Below are 20,874 nucleotides of genomic sequence, written 5' to 3'. Positions count from 1 at the left end.
ATGGTTCGCGAGAAGAACGACAGTCGGAAAGCCTCCGTCCGCGCTCGAATATCTCTAATTTTACATTCGTGATCTCCTCGGGAGGTATAAGTAGGGGAAGGCAGTATATTCGATACCTCATCCAGAAACGCACCCTCTCGAAACCTGGACAGCAAGCTACACCGCGATACAGAGCGCCTCTCTTGCAGACTCCACCACTTGAGTTTGCTAAACATCTCCGTAACGCTATCACGCTTACCAAATAACCCTGTGACGAAACGCGCCGCTCAAATTTGGATCTTCTCTATCTCCTCTGTCAACCCGATCTGGTACGGATCCCACACTGATGAGCAATACTCAAGTATAGGTCGAAAGAGTGTTTTGTGAGCCACCTCCTTTGTAGATGCACTACATTTTCTAAGGACTCTCCCAATGAATCTCAACCTGGCACCCATCTTACCAACAATCAATTTTATATGATTCCACTTCAAATCGTTCTGAACGCATACTCCCGGATATTTTACAGAAGTAACTGCTACCAGTGTTTGTTCCGCTATCATATAATCATACAATAAAGGATCATACTTTCTATGTATTCGCAATACATTACATTTGTCTATGTTAAGGGTCAGTTGCCACTCCCTGCACCAAGTGCCTATCCGCTGCAGATCTTCAGTCTGGAACGCGCGACTGCTACGGTCGCAGGTTCGATTCCTGCCTTGGTCATGGATGTATGTGATGTTCTTAGGTTAGTTAGGTTTAAGTAGTTCTAAGTTCTAGGGGACTGATGACCTCAGATGTTAAGTCCCATAGTGCTCAGAGCCATTTGAACCAAGTAGTATCCCGTCTTCCTGCATTTCGCTGCAATTTTCTAATGCTGCAACTTCTCTGTATACCACTGCATCATCCGCGAAAAGCCGCATGGAACTTCCGACACTGTCTTCTAGGTCATTTATATATATTGCGAAATGCAACGGTCCCATAACACTCCCCTGTGGCACGCCAGAGGTTACTTTAACGTCTGTAGACGTCTCCCCATTGAGAACAACATGCTGCGTTCTATTTGCTAAAAACTCTTCAATCCAGCCACACAGCTGGTCTGATATTCCGTAGGCTCTTACTTTGTTTATCAGGCGACAGTGCGGAACCGTATCGAACGCCTTCCGGAAGTCAAGCGACATGGCATCTACCTGGGAGCCTGTATCTAATATTTTCTGGGTCTCATGAACAAATAAAGCGAGTTGGGTCTCACACGATCGCTGTTCCCGGAATCCGTGTTGATTCCTACAGAGCAGATTCTGGGCTTCCAGAAATGACATGATATGCGAGCAAAGAAACATGTTCTAAAATTCTACAACAGATCGATGTCAGAGATATAGGCCTATAGTTTTGCGCACCTGCTCGACGACCCTTCTTGAAAACTGGAACTACATGTGCTCTTTTCCAATCATTTGGAACCTTCCGTTCCTCTAGAGACTTGCAGTGCACGGCTGTTAGTAGCGGGGCAAGTTCTTTCGTGTACCCTGTGTAGAATCGAAGTGGTATCCCGTCAGGTCCAGTGGACTTTCCTCTGTTGAGTGATTTCAGTTGCTTTTCTATTCCTTGGGCACTAATTTCGATGTCAGTCATTTTTTTGTTCGTGCGAGGATTTAGAGAAGGAACTGCAGTGCGGTCTTCCTTTGTGAAACAGCTTTGGAAAAAGATGTTTAGTATTTCATCTTTACGCTTGTCATCCTCTGTTTCAATGCCATTATCATCCCAGAGTGTCTGGATTTGCTGATTCGATCCACTTACTGATTTAACGTAAGACCAGAACTTCCTAGGATGTTCTGTCTAATCGGTACATAGAATTTTACTTTTGAATTCAGTGAACGCTTCACGCATAGCCCTCCTTCCGCTAACTTTGACATCGTTTAGCTTCTGTTTGTCTGAGAGGTTTTGGCTGCGATTAAATTTGCTGTGAAGCTCTCTTTGCTTTCGCAGTAGTTTCCTAACTTTGTTGTTGGACCTCGGTGGGTTTTTCCCGTCCCTCACAGTTTTACTCGGCACGTACCTGTCTAAAACGTATTTTACGATTGCCTTGAACTTTCTCCATAAACACTCAACATTGTCAGTGTCGGAACAGAAATTTTCGTTTTGATCTGTTAGGTAGTCTGAAATCTGCCTCCTATTACTCTTGCTAAACAGATAAACCTTCCTCCCTTTTCCTATTTACTTCCATATTCAGGGATGCTGCAACTGCCTTATGCTCACTGATTTCCTGTTCTGCGCTTACAGAGTTGAAAAGATCGGGTCTGTTTGTTTTCAGTAGGTCGAAGATATTATCTCCATGAGTCGATTCCCTGTTTAATTGCTCGAGGTAATTTTCGGATAGTGCACTCAGTATAATGTGACTCGATGCTCTGCCCCTACCACCCGTCCTAAACATCTAAATGTCCCAGTCTGTATCTGGTAAATTGAAATCTCCACCTAAGACTATAACATGCAGAGGAAATTTATGTGAAATATATTCCAGATTTTCTCTCAGATGTTGTGCCACTAATGCTGCTGAGTCGGGAGGTCGGTAAAAGGAGCCAATTATTAACCTAGCTCGGTTGTTGAGTATAACCTCCACCCATAATAATTCACAGGAACTATCCACTTCTATTTCACTACAGGATAATCCACTATTAACAGCGACAAACACGCCACCACCAGTTGCATGCAATCAATCCTTCCTAAACACCGTCTGTGCCTTTATAAAAATTTCGGCAGAATTTATCTCTGGCTTCAGCCAGCTTTCTGTGCCTATAACGATTTCAGCTTCGGTGCTTTCTATCAGCGCTTGAAGTTCCGGTACTTTACCTACGCAGCTCCGACAGTTTACAATTACAATACCGATTGTTGCTTTGTCCCTGCATGTCCTGACATTGACCTGCACACTTTGAGGCTGTTGCCCTTTCTGTAGTTGCCCGCGGCCATCTAACCTAAAAAACCGCCCAGTCCACGCCACACAACCCCTGCTACCCGTGTAGCCGCCTGCTGTGTGTAGTGGACTCCTAACCTATCCAGCGCAACCCGGAACCCCACCACCCTATGGCGCAAGTCGAGGAATCTGCAGCCCACACGGTCGCAGAACCGTCTCAGCCTCTGATTCAGACCCTCCACTCGGCTCTGTACCAAAGGTCCGCAGTCCGTCCTGTCGACGATGCTGCAGATGGTGAGCTCTGCTTTCATCCCGCTAGCGAGACTGGCAGTCTTCACCAAATCAGATAGCCACCGGAAGCCAAAGAGCATTTGATCCGATCCATAGCTGACATGAGCGACCACCTGCAGGTGGGTGCACCCTGTACCCTTCATGGCATCCGGAGGGACCCTTTCCACATTTGGAATCGCTATCCCTGGTATGCACACGGAGTGCACATTGGTTTTCTTCCGTTCCCTTGCAGCCGTATCCCTAACGGGCCCCATTACGCCCCTGATGTTGGAGCTCCCAACTACCAGTAAGCCCACCCTCTGCGACCGCCCGGATCTTGCAGGCTGAGGGGCAACCTCTGGAACAGGACAAGCAGCCATGTCCGGCAGAAGATCAGTATCAGCCGGAGACAGAGCCTCTCTGCGTCGCTATACGCTGAGGTGAAAAAAATAATGGGATACCTCCTAATATCGCGTGACCCTTCTTTTGCCCGGCGTAATGCAGCAGCTCGACGTGGCATTGACTCAACAAGTCGTTGAAAGTCCTCTACAGATGTATTGAGCCATGCTGCCTCTATAGCCGCCCATAATTGCGAAAGTGTTTCTGGTGCAGAATTTTGTGCATGAAGGGAGCTCTCGATTATGTCCCACAAATGTTCGATGGGATTAATGTCGGCCTATCTGGATGGTCAGATCATTCGCTCGAATTGTGCAGAATATTCTTCAAACTAATTGCGAACAAATGTGGCCCGGTGGCATGGGGCATTGTGATCCATAAAAATTCCATCATCAAGTCTATGAAAGGCTGCAAATGATCTCCAAGTAGCCAAACATAACTCTTTCTATCAATTATCGGTTCAGTTGGATCAGAACACCCAGTTCATTACGTGTAAATGCAACCCACACCATTATGGAGCCACCATCAGCTTGCACAGTGCCTTGTTGACAACTTGGGTCCATGGTTTCGTACTGTGTGCGCCACACTCGATCCCAACCATCAGCTCTTACCAAGTGAAATCGGGACTCATCTGACCAGGCCACGGTTTTACAGTCATTCAGGCTCCAACAGATACGGTCAGCAGCCCAGGAGAGGAGCTGCAGGCCATGTTGTGCTGTTAGCAAAGTCACACAGCTGCCATAACCCATTAACGACATATTTCACCGCACTGTCCTATCGTATACGTTCGTCGTACGTCCCACGTTGACTTCTGCGGTTATTTCAAGCAGTGTTTCTTGTCTGTTAGCACTGGCAACTCTACGCAAATGCCGCTGCTCTTGATCTTTAAGCGAAGGCCCTTGGCCACTGTGTTGTCCGTCGTGAGAATTAAAGCCTGAAATTTGGTCTTCATGGCACACTCTTGACACTGTGGATCGCTGAATTACGAATTCCCTAACACTTTCCAAAATAAACTGTCTCAGGGGTCTAGCTCCAACTCCCATTCCTCGTTCAGATTTGTTAATTCCCATCTTGCGGCCATAATCACGTCGGAAACCATTTCACATGAATCATCTGAGTACAAATGACAGCTCTGCCATTGCACTGCCCTTTTATACCTTGGGTACTTTATACTACCGCCATCTGTATATGAGCGTATGGCTGTCCTATGACTTTTGTCACCTCAGTATACTCTGATTTCTCATCCTTAGTTAAGTTTCAACAATATAAGTACATTATCACCGCAAAATAATAGTTTTATGGTAATGGCCTTGACTGTAGCAAAACAGAATTCGGTGGATGTGCAACGCTTCTGTGACTTTTCGGCAAGATAGATTCCAACAAAATCCACAAGTCATTACACTTGAATGATGAACCTTGTTCCGCCGGTTACTTCGACTGTAGAGGACGTACAGATTTTGAGTAAGTGTAGTTTCATACTGTAGGAGATGCCTTAATAATCCAGGGCTATACTGATATCCGCATACACGCTACATGGCAACTATTTATCCACTTATTAATATTTTGTGGTATTATTTTATTTGGTAGTTCTTAACTTGGAAGAAAGTCTTGACTGCACAAAAGCAAGCAGGGAGAATAGCGTATGGCGTTCGCCACAATAATCAACTACACGCTTCGTCAAGGTGTTCGGCACTCCTACTGAACATGTTGACGTCTTCTCGTACGAACACTTTATTTGCCAAGATCGCAGTTGTTTGTACAGTGATGACTAGTTTCATCGAATATGAATTACTATTTCCAAATTTGAAAATGCCTGATATGTAAGCAACAGTTGAATAGTCTAGCTTAATATGTAATATTATTTAACAGAGAAACAAGTAAAAGTTGTAAGTTACCATATTAGTACAAGGCGTAGCATGTACAACGAACGTTAAAGGTACACGCTCTGTCATAGTCTATTTTAATGTTACCGCAAAATAAAAAAATAAGTGACTACGTAGAAAAATACCCACAGTTATAAGTAAAATAATACAAGGTGTGTTTATAACTGATGTACCTCAAAGTACAGGTAATACTGTACATTGTTCCATGGCAAATAGAGAAATAAAAAATATACATCAAATGATACAAGTCACTGGTAGCAAGTGCATTTAGCCAGTTCCATGTTAAACAACACGTCCATGTCAGCAGCTAGAGGAAGAATGACTTATAGGTAGTAAACGTATCTCAAGGTGCAAGAGTGTAATATACATTAAATTTTTTTCTTACGTAATGTAATATGCAGTCTAGCGCGCATATACCATAAAAATCTACTGTGTAACAGCATACAACGTTTTACAAAATTAAAATCGGTGCAATTTTTTTCCTACAGTAAATTACAAAATGTAAAGTCATTATGTTAGAGAACTGCACATACAGTGCACTAACTAGCGTAATTATAACTTTTGGTGGGCTATATAGTGGTAAAACATAAATGTTATATAAATAATAACGTCAGATTTCAACGTTATTCGTAAGAAGTATTTAGACACCAATGTACAGTCTGGTTGTTTATAGGAATAATACATCGAAAACTACATGACTATATTTGACATCATGTCAGACATGTATGTTAATAATGTTCATGTATTCAATTTTACAAAAAAGTATATGATAAAAGCCTGTGAACATGAAGAAATACTTTCATAACATGGGGTATAAAAATTACTTTCGCAACAGATTCTGCTAAATTATCAATTACGTAAAATATGTACATGTTGTATTTAAGATTGTTCACAATGGCTGTCACTTCCTTTAAAAGTACAATCGATCCGAGGAATATATTCCAATATACACTCTAATTAAAATATTGAGTGTACTGTCACAGTTTCTGACAATAGCGTAATAATGAAACCTAAAGTCATAATAGCCAATTATTGATAATAGCTCGCATCTCGACTTCATTCTGTGAAGTTCAGAATGTTGTGATCCATACGGAAATCCATATGTGTAAATAAGGCTAGATGAATGTGACACATGGAACACAGCCCGAATTCTAAGTTATAATCGCAGTGTATATGTAAGTTACAGGTATAAATTACAAAGCCGAAAACAAGGATAAAGCTTTTCATCAGACTTCAAATGATTCTTAGTACGTAGTTCAAAGTCCGGATGCAAAACAACACGAACAGTGTGATAGCTAGCTCCAGGTCTAGGTTCCAATTATAGCATATAGGATTTGTAGGTGTAAGGCGTAACATGAAATGTATAATAGCGAGCCCGAGGTCTAGGTTATTATTATTATTTACCATTACAGATCGCCTCTTACAAGAGTGACCATGTCAGGTAACCCAAATTCCTGCTACACCTTTATGCAAGCACATTGAAGACTAACAGGATAAAAGAAACACGTACGCTCGTAGACCGTCGACTGCACCCAGTAATCCTGAAAACAGAGGGTGTAGTGCGTTTTCTGACAGCGGAAGGAGTAGAGGGCGGAAATTCGTGGAAGAATAACAAAGATGTACGGAGAGTACTGAATGTCCTCTTCAATTCCGACGCTCAGTCTGACCTCTGAGGCAATGACTGTCACCGTAACTCGCGAGTCTTCAATAAAGAGGGTATCCATCTCCTAGACAAGAGCATCGGTAACGCTGTGTGGCGCTCCAGACCGTGCGTCATCGGCCGACGACCTCTGTCCTTCCTTGGATCGCTTGTGCGTCCTTCATTGAATCGCTTGTGACACACCTTGACCCTTGCTACTGACATGCAGCGCTCCTCATACACTTGTGCCATTCTTTGACAAATTGCCTTTTCCCGCACTCCTTCCGCTGTCAGGAAACGCACTACAACCAACTGCTCTTGTTTTGAAGCCTCTGTCTGCACGTGGGTGTGCACTCACGTCCTCTAGCGCCGAGTCTGGGGCCTCAGCGCTCTTATGGGAACCACACTTCCTCCGTAAGCGATCACACTACGATCCCTCTGTGGTTTTCATTATACAGCCTCCGGCGGATTACTTTTTGAATGACACTAATATCTTCGCTAATCAGTTTCATTATAAATAATTAATGAAAATTCGATAATAGCATTATCGTTCATGGCCAAAACACAAGAAGTAAAAATTACGTTCTTTGCACATTTCAGTAGCTGTCAGTCTCTCAAGAAGAATTTCAATAAACACCACAAACATCTTTGATCGTTTGCTCAGTAATATAAATATCTGTTAGGTAGCAAAGCACATCTCAAATCTTTACTTCTGGAAAACGTCTTTTTTCCACAGATGAATGTTTAATTAAACACTGATACAATGTGTTGTGTATTAGACAAAGGTGTTTCTTGTTGTTTTTGTATTCCGCGTGGATGGGCGGCGCGTGGATCTGCTCCTGTGAACTGCTTCTGCAAAATAGGCCGAGAGTGAAGGACGCGAGTAGGAGCAAGAAAAGGTGAAGTACTTCGGTACTGCGTATAGTTTAAAGCTCTTTTACTGGTGTATGAACATATACAAATTATAATATTACTTAACTTTGCGTACAGATGAGCACGTAGGTGCGAAGCCGTTCAGGTATCAAAGCTAACAGCTACTAGAAGTTACAAAGGCAAATCTGTAGTGGCTCGCCCACAATGAAAATGAAACATTGTTGGTCGGTCGTCTGCTCGGAATTAAATGGCCTGACTCCGAGCGGCGCTCGTAGAGCTGCACAGAGTCGGGCTAGAGGGCGCTGTGGTGGGCGTTGATCGCTCACTCTCGTAGTGGCAACCTATAAGAGCGCACCTACGTTGTGGAATCGTAGCTATCGATACCACAGTTGTTAAATTTGTGTTTCACTTATAACATGGTTAGGGATAAAGATTAGGACGTTCATTTTAATTACAATCAAGCCATGGTACCATTTGTTAAATTGTGGATAACCATCATACAACCATGTGCAGAAGCACACCATGCACACGTAGACTGTAAAGTGACTCATTTCACATCACTTCAATATAAATCGAGCACATAACCTATGGAGTGTATAATTAACTATAAAATAATTTTACGTCTATTTTGAATTGTAGTCCTACAGCTGTTAATATTTTAAAGTGTACGCAAAACATCAACTCAGCTAATGTTACGCAATACTTTAATTTCCACAAAATGCAACGTTCATTGAATATCCGCAGGTGCCTAGAATCTTTCAGATTGCTTTGACAACCATTAAAACAGTTTCAGTAGTACGTCGTTTTATGCCAAGCCCCATACTGAATGCTAACAAGTACAAATGCCACTTCAGCGTAATAAGGAAGTGCGAAGCCAAAAATAGCCAGTTACGCGAGGTACGGGTACGGGTCCGGCTTCGTCTTGCGTCATGTATACGAATAAAATGTGTTGTTTCTCACTTGCTGTGGACAGTCAGGACGCGCGGCTGGGTAATTTCGGTTTGACTCCTCCATGCTTCTGTGGCATTCTATTATGAGACTTATCATAAAACCACATAATAGTGAAACAAGTAAATCTCATCGATGTCGATGTCTACGGTGTATCAGTATGTCCATCAGTTCGTACAACCTTTGCAACTTCCTGTAGCTCGATTGATACGTGTGCAAAACCGAGAAAGGCTCTATTATCAGAGGTATGCTGCAGTTACATCACTTCTGTGCCAAATACTTCTGAACCCCTCTTATCTACAGGTCTGTTATCTTACGCGTACTGCATTTGAGCTGGATAGTTTCTGGCCCATTCCGTTTGTTTATATCAAGTCCATTCTGCTCAGCAATGGTGTTCATTGCCCTTAAGTAGGCATGTTGGGTCATTGGCCTGTCTGTGTGATGCTCCAAAGCATGTTCTCTCTAGACACCCTTAACATCGTAGATGAAATGACGTTGAATTTCAAATCAACTCTAAAATATTACACCCTGAGGATTTTACGTGAGCACAATCAGATTTTCGGCATCAAATTACGTTTATGTAACAATACAGTGGAAATAACCAGTATCAGTTGATTTCTCTCGCCCACTGGTAGTGTGTTACTGGTTATATGCATTCTTCTGTGCCAGGAATTTTGGCACACGGCCCTTTTTTATCTTTTTTATTATGTGATAATTCCTGGTAAACAGTCTTCATAATAATATCACTTTCGAATATTATCGCTTCTACAAATTCATTCCACGAATTAGTAGGAAATGAGAATAGAATTTCCATGTACTAAAGGTAACAGTGAGTTTGAAACTGCTTCGTAATATTTTTTTAACTCGTGTGGTTTTGCAATTATTGTTTGTTCTACTGAAAGACGTACGGGAACATGTGACGTTGCATCTGTGACAATAATACAATTCTGATTGAGAACAAAAAGAAACAGATATTAATTACTCTTCCTACAAACCATAAAGAAATCAGTCATCCAGTGTGTGACTGCGTGTTTTGAAATATTTTCTAACAACTCCTAACAATTATTCTGCAATGTTCCTGTACGCAACGGACAACTTACCTCGTATGGAACTGCGTGATCAGCAGCATAATAAATATATTTCAAAGGCAGTACCGCGATCCATGCAGAGTGCAATGCATGGTCATAATAATTGCGATAAGTATGCCATTTTTATATAGAAATTGAATGATGATGAGGGGCGTTGCTCAACTAGCCTTAAAAATATTTCAAAAGCAATACTGCTGTACATACAGAATGCAATGCCTGGTCATAATAACTGCAATAACTACTGCCATTTTTATATAGAAATTGGATGATCTGGTGGGGTTTAGTCAACTAGCCTTAAACGGTGTAAAAAATGAAAGAAACCAATAAAGACTTTCATTTATTGTATTCGCAAAATACATTATTTAAACACTGACCAACTTTACACAGACTTTAATTATTTCACAATGTCAATACGTCTCTGGCCACAACAAGGATGTGAATATCACTCTCAGTGTATGCATACACAAATCTGACAAAATCCCTCCAGTGCGCAAGCAAACAACAGCTACGTGCAACAAAAAGGCAAATTACCAAAATTCTCAGTTAATACTAAAGTGTCCTCCGGCGCTACTGGCACCATTACGGCAGGCTGCGACCTCTCATGTCGCGCGGTTTCTCTCTACGGCAGGCTGCGTCCGACCGCTTCCGACTCCTGTCAACACCTGTTCGCTCGCTACTGCTCGCGATATTAATATCTCAGATTCAGAGATTAAGTACGCACACCACAGAGGAATTATTGGTCAACTTTCCAAAGTAATATTAACGTCCAACTTTCAAATTTTGTCAGGGTCTGATAGACTCAAATTGTTTATACGGACAATTTTATCACTCTTTAGTTATTACGTCCATTTGATGTCAACTTCGCTATCTTTGACTTTAAGAAATCAGTTTACATCTAAGTTTCCTCTAGCCACTCTTCCAGTTACTTTCAACTGACCGTTTATATTCCACCTAACTGTGTGATGAATTAGTTTCTTCACGTGACCGACTACGTCAAAATCGTACCGATATTTTCAGAATGTGTGAACGTCTGTACCTGGTTCTTCTTATTGTTTGATCATGAACGAATACGTGCTTACCCTAAATAACCTCCCCCTGATTCAGACTGCCATACTCATCACAATGTTTTCCTGTGAGAGTAAAAAAAGCGCACACGAATTAACAGAGAACCTGACGTGTTTAGAACATAATTATAGAAAGTCTTATTTCCCATACAAGTTAATACGGGGAAACCTTTAAAGCTCTTTGTACCTGAACAAGTAATTCCAACAGTGCTCTTGGACAAAAGAAAAAGGAAAGATTTTTGTACAGGGTGTTCGGAAATTCCGTTTACAAACTTCTAGGACTTATAGAGGGGATTGAGTACATATCATCTTGAATAGGAACCCATGTCCGGAAACGTACCGTCTCCGTTCTAAAACGGTTTCAGTTCAGATGTGTGAGGCGTCCACGTCTGCTAAGAGAAAATTCTCAGAGCTGCTTGTCCTGGTATGCAATAGGGTAGACAGGATGACATGTACTATGTCAGACGGTCACCTGATGTCACTTAATGTCTGCCTTGCTGCGAAACCTGTTCAATGTCTGTGTATCTCCGATGCAGTAAACATGGTTCGGTATGCGTATTTGGAATACACAGACATGCTCCTTGTGAATCATGAAGCTCGAGGTAACGGAAGAGCTGCTAGTCGGCGGTACCATGCACGTTTTCCGCAACAGAGCACGCCATTGCACAGACATTTTTCCCAAGTTACGCTGTGGCTGCGAGAAACACATACCTTCACCAAGGGGAGGCAGGACTGTGGTGTTCCACTGCAACCATGCATGCCCGAATTTGATGAAAATGTATTGCTTCGCGTTGAAGAGAATCCGCCAATGAGTACTCGAACAATTGCGTGCGCAATGGGCGTTAGTATCGTCTGAGACATTTTCCGTGAGAAACAATTACGTCTGTACCACTTACAAAGGGTACGCGCTTTGGGTCCAGCTTATTTTCCACAACGCGTTCCCTACTGCCTGTGGTTCCTGCACCGCTGCATCGACACACCCCTGTTTCCACGCCGAGTTCCATTCGAAAATGAACGCTAGTTCACGAAAAACTGTGTTCTGAACTTGCGAAACAGCCATGTCTAGGCAGACGAAGACACTAGTGCCACGTTTGTTTAGGGATTTCAGCACCGGTTTGGTATTAATACGTGGGCAAATGTTCTGGACGGTCACGTGATTGGTCCATACCTCCTTCAACTCAAACTAACTGGTCCTGCGTTCTTGATTCTCTTGCAAAACGTATTAAATCCGCTATTGAAAGCTGTGCCGTTGAACGTCCGTCAGGAAATGTGGTTTCAGCGTGTTGGTGCACCACTTCACTTCTCACGTGCGGTTCGGAAACATCTCAACAGATGATGTGGTAAAAGATGGATCGGCCGAGGTGGTCCAACCGCGTGGCCGGAACAGTCTCCGGAATTAACTCCTACGGACTACTTCTTATGGGTTCATATGTAAAGTTAAATTAACGAGGCATCTGTAGAGACAGAGGAAGATATGCTATTACGAGTTCTGGCCTCCCCACTGGAAACTGAAGAGACACTAGGTGGGATGGAAAGTGTGTAATAGAACATGCTTCGTAGGTACAATATCTGTAACGACGTTGGTGTTCGCCACATCGAGCAGCTATTGTAATGGACAAGCACTGTTCTGAATGTACAGTATGTTGGGTCTTTTTGTTGGGGAATAATGTGAACACATAATGTGTAACTGTTAATACAAGCAAATAAGTAATAAATGGATGTTTCGTTATGTTTCCTTTCAAATTGTTACCTAATAACTGTACTGCTTCACGCCTAATTCGTTCTTCAAACAGAAATGAATGAGTTAAGCATCTGAACTGAAACCATAGTAGAACGGAAACAGTACGTTACCTCAAGCGGGTTCTTATTCAAAATATTATATGCTCACTCCCCTCTACAAGTCCTTGATGTTTGTAACGGAAATTTCCGAACACCCTGTATTTCTTGGCCTTTGAAATCACCCCACACAGCCATCCATGTAATACGCTATAATCGCAAACACATTTCAAAGTCCTTACATCAAACGTCTAGGGGAACAAAGTCATGGGAAATAATTCTGTTAGGGCCAAAATGTTCACTGACGCTTCATCGCGACGCTTGGCGTCTTTTATTATTGGATACGCCCCTGAGAGGCTGCGGCGCCTAAGCACTCTGCGGCGTGCGTGTGCCACGCATGTTGCCTACAATCCAGTTACCTGGTCCGGGTGAAAGAGGGTAGGCTGAGGATACTCGAAGTTCCTGATTCGCTTTTAAAATATATTTCTCGGCTTAGAGACACACATTCTTAAGGTTTTCTTGCTGAAAATCACTCTGTCAATTTATTGGGATAGGTAGTATGCAGATGCAGCACAACAGGTGAACAGACCCTAATAGTTCGGTGAAGATCCATCGCCTCATCCCCGGCAAGTTCTATACAAAGACACGTAGGGCCTCTCGGGAAGTTTCAGGGAACATTTTGCCTCTAACAGAAATTGTTTTCCATGACGTGATATATCACACCTAGATATTTGACTTCCTTATATGGAAACAAAAAAAACTGGTTTAACGTCATAAAACCATCCAATTTTCCATGCTGATCCTTTAAGTCGTATAAATACCACTCATTTGATAAAACACACACACACACACACACACACACATGCTTACAGTATAAGAAAAAAGAATAATACAAATAAAAGTATCATTCTAAGATGAGACAAGTTTCTTCGATTTACACTTGTTGCGTCCTACCTCTATTTTTCGCGTCCTTTAGCAACGAGTTAAGTTCTTTAAATATTACAAGCTCTGTGCTTAAAAACAAAATTTCTTAGTAATTTTGATGCCGAAATTCACCCGTTGACGCGCTGAACAAAATGTATGGTTTGTGTCTTCCACTTTGCTGCAGTCATAAAGCGGAGGTGGTGTTATGGTTAAGGCGTGTGAATGCTACGCAAAGAGACGATGGTTGACCCTCAATCGCGCTACGGTAACTACGAATTTCCCTCTGTACGTAAGTCCATGTTACCAAGACCTGATTAGTGTTACTGGCGTTATTTGTGCGCAGTGTTTCCTTCTATCGATCTGTGAGACTTCCTATTTTTTATCTCATCGTACATGATGGCGATTGAACAATACCTTTACAGAAACGCGAACTAAATACGAAAACTGTGCTCTTGACGCTAGTGGAGCACTCCTCCTCCATGTGTCTACCGTCCAAAGGCGTGCAGTGAACTGTAAGCAAAGTTTTTAAATATCATCCTCGAACAGTGTACTGTACTTGTGTACTATCATTTGGAGAAAATTAATTTCGAGTTCGATCATTCATAAAATATTCGGAGTTTCCACGTTACGTGGAGCATCATGAATATATCTGAGTCTGTGTTGATGATTCGAAAGTCTAGGAAATTCTGTTGCACGACAAACGTACGCTGTAACAATTTGATACGCTATATCAGTGTGCAGGCGTGCTATAATGAGGTTTCTGGACGACAGTCGTTACGTCACACACAATTTTCTTTACATCGATAGATGTAACAACTGGGTATCCTAAAAATATTACAAGAAAGGCATTTAAAGGAACATACAGTATCATTTCTTTTTAATTTTATACAGATGTACCGCAAAGGAATATTTATGGTTCAAATGGCTCTGGCCGGCCTTGGTGGCCGAGCAGTTCTAGGCGCTACAGTCTGGAACCGCGCGACCGCTACGGTCGCAGGTTAGAATCCTGCCAGGGGCATGGATGTGTGTGATATCCTTACGTTAGTTAGGTTGAACCAAATGGCTCTGAGCACTATGGGACTTAACATCTGAGGTCATCAGTCCCCTAGAACTTAGAACTACTTAAACCTAACTAACCTAAGGACATCACACACATCCATGCCCAAGGCAGGATTCGAACCTGCGACCGTAGTGGTCACGCGGTTCCAGACTGAAGCGCCTAGAACCGCTCGGCCACATCGGCCGGCGGAATATTTATGTTCATAGTAATTGCATCTATATGTAGATTTCAATTCAGTGATATAACTACACGTTTTCAAAACTTTATAAACATGTCAATAAATTTTTATTTCTACTTCAATTAACAATATATTTTACCGATTTAGGCGGCTGCAGTTATGAGCCCATTCAGAATCCTTTTCCACTGTAATCTGTGAAACACGCACGTTTCTGTACGTGTGTGTGTGTGTGTAAATGTAGACGTGTTCACACAAGAAATGTCCTTCGGCTCAAGTTTCAATTGAACATTATGATACATATATATTGAATTCGAAATGAAAAATGTCATTTACAGATTATCATTTCGTGAGGCTTCCCTTTGCCCACGTACTGTAACTTGTGTTATGCTGTGCGATTTTGTGTAACGTTATTCTGAAACGTTATCTGTTCTATGGTTCTGCGTGACAGATTTTTATAATTGTGAGGAAAAAAGGAACAACGCTTGGAGCGAGATCGGTTTGGCTATCTAACTCATCATCGCTGTAGACTATCGCCAACTGTTCCACAATGGTTATCGCACAGCAAATAAATATAGATATGAGAATATTTGCACATGATAAATCGCTTCCTGGCCTTAAGCATAGAAATGCTTTTTTGGAAGCAGTCACAGAGCTAGGTGCCTATGAACTACATAAAAGTATTTTTTTTCTTCGGTAATATGTCTTTCTAATTTAACAAAGATTGGATACAAATGGCTGAACTGCAAATACGTTAACGGTATTTCATTTTCTCTAACCTGATAAATAAAGCATTTACCTTCTCTCTCAAACTGAGAGAATATATTTACATACTTACTTGCTCTCGGCTACATATTGAAGTATGGGTATATTTCCAATAGGACTTACTCGTGATTTTTACACAGAAAACCAACGCAGAACAGTGATCATAGCACATCTGTTAGCACTAAACTCTGTTGTGTACAATTAAGGGCACAACCTCCGCGGTAGACAAACTATTGACAGGAAATTAAGTTTCACTGCTTGAAATGAGTTCCATTCGACGAGTGCTAAACATACCCAAATTTTTAAAATGTCTGTTTTATATTTCAAGTTCCGCAAATGCAGCTTCCTTTGCTTTAGAAACATGAGCATCTCTTTCATCACGGTATGTGGATTTTACTCATAGGGCCATTGATTGCGATGAAAACAGCGAAGTAATTTCTTTCTTGTCACTTCTACACAGTGACTTTGTTTTTGCTTTTGAAACATATATGGCATGTCTTTCGTCTAAAGTCACATATTGTGAAACATTACATACATGGATGACCCAAGAAATTAATTGACAGGATACTGCACCATAGATATTTGTTTCTACATTTTGCTCTAGATTCATGAAACAACAAACCTCGTTCTCAGAACTAAATGAAAAGTCACTTTCTGATTGCAGTACAATATGTTTTCTAGAGATCCTTTACTCCAACATTCAACTATTGGAATTTCTTAAAATGTTTTTCGAAATCTTTTTGATAATAATGTTGACTCAGAGAAATATTTATAATTTCTTTGAAGTATGTTTCTGTCTATTTCCAGATGGGGTGAACTCCAGAAAAGGAAAGAACACATGGTCACTTTTAAGATTAGTAAGTTGAGTTCAAAATTTTAAGTGGAATTTTGGTGTCATATGTTTATGGCCATGCATTGATGTTTCCTTTTACGCATTTCTTGTTGTTTTAAATAAATAACATGATGATGTATAGTACTTACTATAACACACAGTAACTGCGTATTTCATTTCTCTGCGTTTTGCTCACTGCATATTTACCCAATTTATGTAACTGGCTTAGATCTCCCTGTTTCGTAAGCTCCACTTTTTTTTCTTTTTGCTTGTTTGCTTTTGCATGACTGTTACAGCTCAAGTGACCCATTAACTACAAAGGCATTTTAGAGTATTCTTTACATTCCCACTTTATTTCGAGGCTAAAGGCTGTATATCCTTTCCTTGAGATGAAATGAAGCTCACAACTAACTGTTAGGCAGATTTCAGGTTTCTTTCGTACCTGAGTGATTAACTTCCTTAGGTTGGTTTGAGTTTCATTAAAAATACTACGTAGTGTGGGCCTCTAATACTTCATGTCGTTTGGGATCACATAACTTCTTATCTTGGAACCTTGCAACAAACTGACGCAGCAAACGTTTCTTTTGTTCAGTTAATTTCAAAATCTTGGTTTAAATTTATGTATGTACTGTCGCTCACAAAATAATTACACATATTTTCGAAACAATTCGTAGTTTACGATTCGGAAGCCCTTTCTACAAGACATTTCACAGTTAAAAAGAAGCTATATCTGTATTATTGCTCCTTTTCTTTCAGTTCCTGTGTTTCTAGACGAAACAGCTGCTGTATTACTATATCCCCAAAAACGTTCCATAATTTTCTGTTAGTGGCAGAAAAGACACCAGATAATTGAAATTAGTATTCGGTAAGGTGAAAATTGCAGCTTTCGTCACGTCCTAGCCTTTATTATCTGCCTAGCTCTTTCACCATCTACTTCCCCCAGAATATCATTGTTTAATGAATCCCGCTTTAATATTTGAGCATGTGTATGATTTATCCTTTCTGTAAGTGTTATGCATGTAATTGTTCCCTTTATACACCTCTCATGGCTGTATCTGACAACTATATTCCGCAAAACTACGTAACGACAAATGTGTGTAACTTTCAGATCTGGAACCGAGCTATGAATGTACACAATACTGCTACCTCCAAATTTTTTTCAACAAATACGTCGCCTTTCCTTAACTACAGAGATTCATTCATCTCCATTGTTAGGTAAAATTTTTGTCTATTTAAGGTTATGAGGGCTTGCGTTTGATTCATCAGCTTTCAGTATTAATACACTTATAATTTGTACGTTATATAAAAAAGGATTGGTCTAAGAGGTAAAACTGTGCCACAAACCAACGCAGCCATTTTTCTAAGAGAATCAGTGTGTGTAGCGTAACAGAGCTGCCACCTCTAAGCGGAACATCGATTCTAGCCTAGGTGGGCATTTGCTCATTCCGAGTTTGGATGACAAATACCCCTAATCATTCTATGCTACTTCAGCCTTGTGTCAGAGTTTGTCAGTGGTAGTGGCTGGCGAGTGGGGAAGTGCTAGTCGTCCGATGTTTTCGTGGATGAGAGGTCTGGACAATGTACTGGCCAGTGCAACTGTCGTAAATCGCTGTCTCGACGTAGGTCAGGAGGGCACGGGAAACATGTGCTCTTGAATTGTCTTGTTGAAAGATAACACCACGAAGATCTTGAAGGTAGGGACACTGGTCTTAGCATATCAGAACTTTAAGGTCAGCTTTCCAAATTAACAGTTATGCGAACCAGAGGGGATCATGCTGCGTACCTAGTGGCTACCATAACCTTCACACAAGGTGCTGGGCCAATATGACGATGACGAAGCAGCCTGGAGACATTAGTTCTCCTCGAAGTCTCCACTCATAGTTATGTCAAAGTCTGTAGTCCGAACGGGTACTAATCTGGAAAGATGACATGGTGCCTTTCCTGTGTCCTGCGATGCCATTGCATGTATCACTGTCGACTCGTCTCTCATTGCTACTGTCAAGGGAAAATGTAAAAATGGTCGCCATTCCAATAGTCCTTTGATCTCCAGACACCATCACATTATTTGTGTGAATACTTGTTTTCCAGCAAACAAGCACTTTTACTGACTCAAGGTAAGATTCAGTATAACGTTGAGTATGGTCACCTAGAACCAATCGATTCTACAGGGTATTAGAAGTACAAGTGCAGATATTTCTACTGATGACCAAGGACAGTGTACTGAAAAACATTACTTCATATTTTACTTTTTTTGCAGACTAAAAATTATAGCTCTTACGAGTAGTGCATCTTTATGTTGGTTAGTACCCCTAGGCACACATGTTACAAGCAAGCTATTAATGTTTAGTTTCCCCTGGGCAGCGGTCAGGTATTACTGACCAGTGCAGTCCTCTTCGCGGCACCGTTACGACCATGCAGGAAACATCAGGTAGTAAATTTTGTGATGTGGTTGTGTGAAGACTGTTAAAAGCAGGGAAAAGCAACTAACACACTACAGTGGGTATGTACGAGCATTACGGTACCATTGATCACAATATCTGTACCTGTACCCCTAGCACCTTGTATATTCACGTGACAGTCGTGGTATCACGACCCATGCTAGTAGCAACATCATGGAACCATGAATTGCAGTCTTGATATGCCATTATCCTGCACTGTTGAACTCTCCTACACATGGTGGTAAACGTTTCCTCTTCTTGCATGAGACATAACACAATCTTCTCATAAACAGTCAGTATTGAAATGCTATTTTCTGAATGAGAAACCCACTAACAAATCTTTCTTTATGTAAACGGATTACTTCTAGCTACGTTGTATCAATTTGAAGTTTGTTGCTAGCCGTTATCATGATGTTGCTACGCCGGGCTTTCGATAAGTAATGTAATACTTTTTTTCCATTGCCAGTTTCGGTTTGAAAACAGCGAAATGTTGTAAAAATGCGAAATTTGTTGTGGGACATAGTGGAATATTCCTGCTTCAGCCCCTACAGTTTCATGAAGTTCCGACAGATGGCACCGCTATACATAGCATTCAAAATGGCGTCTTGTAACGGTGTTCTGTGGAGGTCTAATGGCGAGTGGGATGAACACCATCTCTTTTGTTTGTTTATTTGTTTACTATTATTATTATTATTATTATTATTACTATTATTGTCATTTACTGTCGTTTCTATATGCTCCCACACGGCTGTCAACGATCGTTGTATTGGCCGCCATAAGACAGTGTTTTGATCAATCCCGATCCTCCTATGTAACTGCCGGCAGAATGAAACTTTCTGGTCCTTCTTCCGACCCCACCCCAGACGGCGTTCCTTTTTTATAGGAGTAATGACCTCTCATTCACCAAGCATTTCCCGCCTGATCGCAAATCCACAAGCATTCGTTTGGAACGGCTAACGCAATAATTCTGAATACAATAATTCTGCATTCTGGATATTTGCTTTAATAGTTTACAATGACGCTGCTCAGTACTCAGAATTAATGTTATTTAAAATGGCACCTTCCGTAGAAGCCAAAGAACTTAAATAAATGTTTAGGTGTGAAAACTACTTACCAGTAGTAGGTTTAGGAACAGTACTGGCACCATCTACTTTAAACAGCACAATTTCGCTGGATAAGTAGAAATGCTGACAAACTTTTTCAAGTCTGGAGTCACATACAAGCATACAAACAGGCAATAACCCAGCTACTACCTTAAAGATGAAGTAGAAAGTACTCCAGTGATCACGTTACTCGAAATAGTAGCCGTTAAAGAATTTCTTTTAGTTTTCTAGACTCAATACAACAACATAATTTTGTTCAATTCAAACTATTCTAGAGAAATTGTAATTCAACAGATTTTTTTGCCAGTTACAAAATAAAAAATAATAACTGAATAAAGTGGCACACTAACTGTCGATTCACTGGAACTAGACTATTTCTCCCAAAGCTGATGAATCCGGAGCCGCGCGACTGCTACGGTCGCAGGTTCGAATCCTGTCTCGGGCATGGATGTATGTGATGTCCTTAGGTTAGTTAGGTTTAAGTAGTTCTAAGTTCTAGGGGACTGATGACCATAGATGTTAAGGCCCATAGTGCTCAGAGCCATTTGAACGATTTTTGAAAGCTGATGGATATTACTTATTTTATGGCGATCTCGATGACGCAGCACCCTCGGTGACAGCGACTACTGCATCCCAACTACCTCGTTGCCTTTGACGTCTGTCTAATCTGTTTATTTGGAAGGCGTCTTAACATGAGTTTGGAATCGTATTACCAAGTGGCAAAACCGTGAGCGGGTCGGCAGTACTTTTTGTAAT

General features: G+C 41.3%; 1 protein-coding gene across 1 annotated transcript in view; it reads left to right on the top strand.

Moving 5' to 3' along the window:
• The window catches only part of LOC124722196 (pleckstrin homology domain-containing family G member 7-like), a 543,685-nt gene that overhangs the window by 290,884 nt on the left and 231,927 nt on the right, over window positions 1–20,874 (top strand). The window contains exon 5 of the mRNA XM_047247394.1: window positions 16,553–16,602. Within this exon, the coding sequence (XP_047103350.1) occupies window positions 16,553–16,602 (50 nt within the window). The remainder of the gene's footprint in view (window positions 1–16,552; window positions 16,603–20,874) is intronic.

The sequence above is a fragment of the Schistocerca piceifrons genome, chromosome X (genome assembly GCF_021461385.2).
Source record: "Schistocerca piceifrons isolate TAMUIC-IGC-003096 chromosome X, iqSchPice1.1, whole genome shotgun sequence".
NCBI classification, from domain to species: Eukaryota; Metazoa; Arthropoda; class Insecta; order Orthoptera; family Acrididae; genus Schistocerca; species Schistocerca piceifrons.
The sequence above is the reverse complement of the archived record's forward strand: the minus strand, read 5'-3'. Positions and strand labels throughout refer to the sequence as shown.